At 45.2% G+C, this 8,434-nt stretch overlaps 1 protein-coding gene across 1 annotated transcript in view; it reads right to left on the bottom strand.

Moving 5' to 3' along the window:
* Positions 1 to 8,434, bottom strand: part of LOC108803268 (neuroligin-3-like) — a 29,416-nt gene that overhangs the window by 11,333 nt on the left and 9,649 nt on the right. The window contains exon 2 of the mRNA XM_018575101.1: positions 7,990 to 8,049. Coding sequence (XP_018430603.1) covers positions 7,990 to 8,049 — 60 coding nt within the window. The remainder of the gene's footprint in view (positions 1 to 7,989; positions 8,050 to 8,434) is intronic.

The raw sequence follows: 8,434 nt of genomic DNA, 5'->3' as shown, positions 1-8,434 counted from the left end.
TAGGTGTTGGGGGGGTGGGGGGGGTGGGGGGGGGGGTTAGAATACTTCTCAGGTCTCAAAGAGTTCCCCTCATTTCCTGTCCAGGGAGACCTTTGTCAACAGGACATGACGTTGGCGGAAATCTCTCTAACAGAGCCTTGACCGAGGTTCTAATCCTCCTCCATTCCAATCAAAACCAAAAAAAGATCTTGGCTGGACGTAGACTTTAAAGCGTCTGAAGACAAATCCTGTTGTCACCAGGGCTGAAAGGGATGGGAAATCCACATAGTTACATAGTCAGTCAGGTTGAAGAGAGACACCATCGAGTCCAACCTATAGAGTTAGAAGAGATTGAGTTTGAGTTGTCTCCAAAAAAAGAAAAAGAGGTGAAGGCTTCCAATGGGATGTCCACTTGTGTTGGTTTGGAGGGGATTTCTCTTACTTCCTGTTGAATCTCTTCAATGGGACAATTGATGGAGATTTGAATCCTTTCACTTCTCGATACAAAACGATAAAAACAGTTTTGCCTTTAGATACACTTTAATAGCCACTTGCTTCCTGCGGGAGCTCTGGAAAGGAGGAGGTCCAGAGTACGGGAAACCTCCGAGGATAGTGAACTGAACGACCATTGAAGACTACTGCACTTTGTACTGACAGTGTATGGAGGGTGAAGTAGTATCTATACTCTATATAGAAGGAATATATAAGTATCTACCTGGAAGAGTATCTGTATCTCAGTGTTGAAGGATGGAGCAAAATTCACCAGAACCTGGGAATTAGGATTTGTAATACTGTGAAGGACCTTAACTGCAATATCCTGCAGCACCCTAGTTCATATGGACTTCATATGGTTCTGTGCCATCTGCCAAATGTAGGGAATGTAGAAATAGGGAATGTTTTATATGGTTTGGATCATGTATCTTCAGAGGGGCCCAGCGCGCCGTGCTTTGTACCGTTGGCATTATGTTGCGTGGCCATGCAGTTTTTTGGGTCAAAAACGATAATTTGTGTGAATAAGATACACTACATGGCCAACAGTTTGTGACCATCAGACCTACCTGAGCATGTTGGGCTTCACATTCCAGAACCATGGTCTTTAATATGGAGTAGCTCCCCCCCAACATCGTCCAATTATATAGCATTGGCCCCACTTTGTGTCTATAGCATCCTCCACTCTTCTGGGAAGGCTTTTCACAAGGTTTTGGAGGGTGTCTGTGGGAATTTGTCACAGGTGCTGATGTTGGCTGAGAAGACCGGACTCACAATCACCTTTCTAAAGGTGCTCAGTAGGGTTGAGGTCGGGGCTCTGTGCAGGACACTCGAGTTCTTCCCCCACACTGGTCACACCATGTCTGTATGGAGCTGGCTTTGTACACAGGGGACAGTCATGGTGGAACAGAAAAGGGTCTTCACCAAACTGTGACCACAAGGCTGGAAGAGCCCAATTGTCTACCATGTCTTTGTATGATGAATTACCAGAACTTTCACTGGAGACACCTGAACCCCATCATTTGGAGGGGGGGTCTACATACTACTAAATAAAGTTCTACAGCAAACTTCCAAGAGGTCTGACGTATATATCTTGGTTGTTCATATTTGCTGCTGTGCATATGGGGAAAAATATTTTAAAGCTTAGCTCAACCAGATCAGGTATAGTACTATATACAATGCTATAAAACCTGAATGTTCAATGCAGATGGTGCCTCAGAATATCTCACCGTGTCTATCCTATGCTGCTAAAAATGAAAAAATAATCCACTAAAAATAAAAAATACTCACATCAGACTTCAGCTTCTGGACACTTCCTGCGGGTACCGTTGAAATCCCTGTGCCTCACTGCCGCATACTGGGAGAACTGGGTGCTTGAATCTTATGGGGATGCGTTCCCTCAGGTAGGTATTTTTGTTCTTGAAATGGTTCATTTTCAGTGTGTGTGTGTGTGTGTGTGTGTGTGGGGGGGTCCAACCTGAGCTGACCTTTCATTTTCATGCATTGTCCTTTCAAGGTACTAATTTCCAAAATGTTAACACACTATCGATGGTGAAACTCAACTTTTGAATTTGTTGTACAGGAGCTAGCATCTGGAACGGGGCGGGGAAAGGATGCTCACTTTAGAGCACTCACATAAGACGTTTTCTGATCCTTTGTTCATAGCTGAGGGGCAATGCCTTCTGTACATGCGGGAACATAGAGTTGAGCTCCACACAAGCAACGCAAGACACAGTTGATAAACTCCCCCCATGACTGTCCCCTGTGTACAAAGCCAGCTCCATAAAGACATGGTGTGACCAGTTTGGTGGAGGAACTCGAGTGTCCTGCACAGAGCCCCAACCTCAACTCTACTGGACACCTTTGGGATGAATTGTAACATTCTCACCCAACATCAGTACCTGACATCACAAATGGGACAAAGTCCCACAGAAACCCTTCAAAATCTTGTGGAAGCCTTCCCATTCATAAATATCTAACAAGTTCTTATTAGTGTGATGGTCGCGCTTATACAACATTTGGCCATATAGTGGACTACTGAATTTAAGTAATGCAGCTTGGTCGAGGTCCCAACCTTAGCCTGCTGGCTGAACAATAAAGAAGCAGCAGCACACTGATGAGGTCCTTCCTGGGTTCTCCTCTCCTGCAGTTAGTCATAGCCGTTTGTAGATCTTCTGAACAATGCATTCAATCTTTGAGGGGAAATCTGGGTGAGATGGAGATTTTACATGACCGGAGTCACACCAGTTATTGATGACCCAAACATATGTTCACACCTAAAACTACTAACCCAGAGGTGGCGACCCCACTGCAGCATCTGCCTGCCCGCAGCTCTGGCCCTGCTGAGACCCAGAGCGGAATAGGAGGTCATATGACACAGGAATAGGGTCACATGACACAGGAATAGAGTCACGTCACCAGGAATTGGGTCACGTCACCAGGAATGGGGTCACATGTCATCAGGAATTGGGGTCACATGTCACCAGGAATAGGGGTCACATGTCAATAGGAATAGGGGTCACATGTCACCAGGAATAGGGTCACATGCCATCAGGAATTGGGTCACATGTCACTAGGAATAGGGTCACATGTCACCAGGAATAGGGCCACATGTCACCAGGAATAGGGCCACATGTCATCAGGATGTAGGTCACGTCACCAGGAATAGGGGTCACATGTCACCAGGAATAGGGGTCACATGTCATCAGGAATAGGGGTTACATGTCGCCAGGAATAGGGGCCACATGTCATCAGGAATTGGGGTCACATGTCACCAGGAATAGGGGTCACATGTCACCAGGAATAGGTGTCACATACATGTCACCAGGAATAGTGGTCACATGTCACTAGGAATAGGGGTTATATGTCACCAGGAATAGGGGTCACATGTCACCAGGAATAGGGGTCACATACATGTCACCAGGAATAGTGGTCACATGTCACTAGGAATAGTGGTCACATGTCACTAGGAATAGGGGTCACATGTCACCAGGAATAGGGGTCACATACATGTCACCAGGAATAGGGGTCACATGTCACTAGGAATAGGGGTCACATGTCACCAGGAATTGGGGTCACATGTCACCAGGAACAGGATCACATGTCACCAGGAATTGGGGTCACATGATGATAAACTAAAATCAGAACAAAAGTTACATGAGGCAATTTCTAACACAAGATAAGAACGTTTCTGTTTTTTGCCCGCAGCAATAGGAGAGGAGGAATTCATTATGGAATGCAATGATTCACCCCTCTCAACCTGCCACATTTTATTTTCAAACGTCTCTAGTGAATGTGCGGGGAATGTGCAGGGAATGTACCATTCACCCGTTTATAAAAAGGTGTATGGCACCCGTTAACGAGCAGATATCCGGAAACAGAATCGTCGCTGCTAACGCTGGGCGAATGTGCATTATAAATGTTGCCCGGTGAATGTTAGGAGAATGTTGGTAGAAGGTACGGTGTATTTGCAAGTAACTCCTTCATAGGCACCATGGAACTTCATCTCCCCCAAGGAATACTAACCAGTGAAATGTAAACTGGGGTGGCAGTGAGGAGTCCTATGGGTGCTGCCAGGCATCACTGACATTGGCACTGTTAAGCAGTACACGTGTTACTGATAAGTGATATGGGCGGTGACCGAAAATTAATAGGTTACCATAAAGATCCAGGGAACTCACTTTAATCTGCATTCCCTAAAAATCTCTCAAGCCTTTTCCTCCCAAGTCAGCAGCAGCAATCTCAGTGTATGAGGGCTCGTGTCATCATCCGCCATCTATTCTACTGGACCCCAATAGAAGATACCTGACACCGGAGACATCATCTCCTGTTGTAGAGATCACATAGAAACGATAACTGCCAACCAAAGGAGACCGGCCTGGAAGACTCATCACTTACTTCTACCTTACGGAGGGACTGGCAGTCTGCAACAACTAACTCCTACATTGTCCCCCCTCCCCCACACACACCCTAAAAAAAATGGTGCAAAAAACACTATACTTACCCTACATGGCCTGAGGTTTTTGGAAACCTGCCTGTCCCACCTACCTATATGGCCAAAGTTTGCTACCTGGTTCCTGGGACTGGCCCAGCACTGACATAAGTGAAGTCATTCTTTGGTTCCTGAGTTACCCTAGATGACCACTTCCCTCAAAGTGACGGGGTTCAGGTGCCGATTATCATGTGTTGTATAAAAGGTTTGATTATTTGAAGGGATACAAAGATGTCCTCTAAGCCGGGTGATGGGAACACGTAGCAGAGCTTTTATGAACGTCCTACCATCAACACAAACACTGGACAATAGCTTCAAATACTCAACAGCAAAGACACAACATAAAAAAACTGAATTGAGGACTTCTGATCGGGACCAAGTTACCGAAAACTGCCGGGGTCCTTTACCAGCATACGAGAACAGATTTAAAGGTGCCTACTGTTAGCCTAACCTCCTACAATACAAAACTACAGAGAATATCAGGCAACCGACCCAATAATGTGCACAGACACTCCAAACATCATATAATGATCCAACATGGACTGCTAAGATTGTTCATGTGTAAGGCAGAAAGTATGTGGACACCTGACCATCACACCTACCATATGGCCAAAAGAACGTGTCCCCCCCAGTCCCGGTGTCTCCAGTGAAGGGTCTGGTAATACTACAACATACAAAGACATTGTAGACAATTGTGATCTTTAAGCCTTGTGGTCACAGTTTTTGTGTTCCACCATGACTGTCCCCTGTGCACAAAGCCAGCTCCATACAGACATGGTATGACCAGTTTGGTGGAGGAACTCGAGTGTCCTGCACAGAGCCCCGACCTCATCCCTACTGATCACCAACAAGATGATTTTAAACCCCTTCAAATGATGGCGTTCAGGTGTCTCCAGTGAAGGTCCTGTTAATACTACACTATACAAAGACATTGTAGACAATTGTGCTCTTCCAGCCTTGTGGTCACAGTTTGGTGAAGACCCTTTTCTGTCCCCCCCATGACTGTCCCCTGTGTACAAAGCCAGCTCCATAAAGACATGGTGTGACCAGTCTGTAAAGGCCACTCAAGTTCCTCTGCATCAAAGCCCCAATCTCAACCCTATGGAACACCACAGGAATTATTGAGTTGAGGTGTACAAATCCAGCTTCACAAAGACACGGTTTGGTGTGGAGGAACTCTAGTGTCCTGCACAGAGCCCTGACCTCAACCCTACTGAACACTTTTGGGATGGATTGGAATGCTGATTGTGAGCCCGGTCTTCTCATCCAACATCAGGACCTGACCTCACAAATGGCACAAATTCACAGACACCCTCCAAAATCTTGTGGAAAGTCTTCCCAGAAGAGTGAAGAATGCTTATATCCACCTTGGGGGCAACTCCCTTTTAATGGTGATGGGGGGCATCTCTATATTAATGGTCATGGTTTTGGAATGTGATATCCAACTTGATCATATAGGTGTGATGGTCATTGGGCCACAAAGACATTATAGGCACTTGTGCTCTTCCAGCCTTGTGGTCACAGTTTGGTGAAGACCCTTTTCTGCTCCACCCATGACTGTCCCCTGTGTACAAAGCCAGCTCCATAAAGACATGGGGTGACCAGCTTGGTGGAGGAATTCGAGTGTCCTGCACAGACCCCTGACCTCAACCCTACTGACCTCAACCCTACTGAACAACTTTGGGATGAACTGGAATGCAGATTGTGAGCCTGGTCTTCTCATCCAATCATAGGGAGCAACTCCATATTAATGGCCACACGAGGGTCAACTCCATATTGATGGCCATCGGGGGGGAGCAACTCCATATTAATGGCCATGGTGTGCGTGGGGAACTCTATAATAATGGCCATGGATTTAGAATATGAATTCCAATTATGAACCATATACTGTAGGTGTTGTGCTCAGCTGTCTACAAACTTGTAGTCTCAAGACCATACAGTATGAAATGTATTTGGATGACCTGATTGGCCTGTATATGTGGCCATCTCCTAATAGCAAGAACAGGGCAGTGCAAATCATGATTTGACATGAACTGAACAGATTTCATGGTTTAAAATGAACGGCTTTCTTCTGAAGCAGTATGATGAACAAAGGTCTGGGTATCAACAGAAGCAAAGTGATTGTTGAATTCTAAGACTTGAAGCATCTAAAGGGTGCATGTAGCCAACCGCTGATACCGGACATGAAAGAGTATATTGACCAAACGGTATTCGAATAAATGAGTGCTTATTGAAGCCTTGTGTTTGCTTTATTGTGTGGAGTATCAGCAGGAACACTGCCTGTGGCACATATGCCCATCAGGAAAGCAATGCAGGAGCATGGCCCGCGGTCATGACGAAGATGAGAGCTCTCCTGCATCCTGTGCTGGCTTGTACCAGACCTCAAAGCTAAAGCACATTTCAGTATTTGCACTTGTGTGATACACTGAGTGTCCGGATTATTATATACACTGAGTGGCCGGATTATTTGTGTATATAATAATCCGGCCACTCGGTGTATATAATAATCCGGCCACTCGGTGTATATAATAATCCGGCCACTCGGTGTATATAATAATCCGGCCACTCGGTGTATATAATAATCCGGCCACTTGTGACCTCACAAGAAGAGGGACAATATCTGATCTGCACAAGGGTTGAACGCACAGCATTTGCCATAACAGTGACCTGATAAAAGTTGGCGACTCTTGTGATCCCTACAGTAGCCAAGCGACACACAGATAGCAAACCTGACACATTAGTCCTATGTGACCTGATGTCACTGATGTGTGCGGCAGGTTTATGGTGAGGACATCAGGCTATACATGAGACACAGGTGAAATCTGCTGACCTTTAACAAAGGAATGATTCCTGTCAGATAGAAAACAATTAGGTGAATGTCTATCTGAGTGTACTTGTACTCTGTGTTAATGAAGACATGGATGTGTATTATGACTTTATATATTGAATTATGTTTAGTATGCCTAGTAATAGTACTTAGATGGATTTAATGAGGTTCCGTTACGTTGACGACGTTTTGCTACTTATCCAAGGGCCTTCCTCGGCTTTCTTGGAAGGGCAGTTAAACGTTTTCAACATGACAGGGCCAGTCCAGTGAAATGTGACTGGGAACCATGGGAACCTTCACCTTTTTTATTTACAGTGTGTACTGTTCCTTCAAATTTGCATTTGACGTCACTTTTTCTTCTAAAGATAGTGGTTTTCTAGTTCATGGTAAAGTGTATATACTCAGCTGGCCCTTTAAAACATTCCGGCTTGTGCCAGGCCTTCTACACTCCTCCTACATGTCATGTCCTCGTTCCATCTCCAATTGGGAGTATCTTAGGGTTAGGCTCAGTCCTTCACTTTCTGTTCAGTGTCTGGGTCTACTTCCTGCCTTTCAGGAACTACTACAGTACAACTCTTACCCACTTTGTCTAGTAAGAGGAACAATCATGTACCCACTTTTTTCTTTGGGGAAAAGATGGTCCCATCCCCCTTTAACTTTCAAGCGGGTGAATGGACTTGCCAAACACCTTGACATTACATACCTCCTTTCCTACATATTTTCTTGTTGGGTTTTCGGACACACTCCTTGGAAATCCGTTTTACTGTAAAATGAATAAAAGACTCCAAAATAACAGGAGGTTCTACCTTGGGAGTCATGCAAGCCTAAGTGGCTGTGCTTTCCCTCAAAACTCTGAGAGGAGGGTGTACTTTTAAGTGTGAGGTGACCCTAATGGGTCCCTGCCCCATGCAGCTTTTTTTTCCCCCCAACTTAGGAAAGGAAATTTAATGAATCAATTCAATTACAGAAGATCACAATGCAGAGGATATACCACCGAGCATCTCTCCGCTCCATATTCAAAACTTGAGAGATGCTAAGTGGCACCTGGAGAGAGATTAAATGCTCCCAATCTTGTAGTTCCCCTTAAATTACAAGTTACATGACCCAAAAAAAACCACAAAAAAGATGATGCCTACCAACGACTTTCA

This window comes from Nanorana parkeri, unplaced genomic scaffold (assembly GCF_000935625.1).
Source record: "Nanorana parkeri isolate BGI_ZX_2015 unplaced genomic scaffold, ASM93562v1 scaffold3549, whole genome shotgun sequence".
Taxonomy (NCBI): Eukaryota; Metazoa; Chordata; class Amphibia; order Anura; family Dicroglossidae; genus Nanorana; species Nanorana parkeri.
This window is presented reverse-complemented; position numbering and strand designations above follow the sequence as displayed.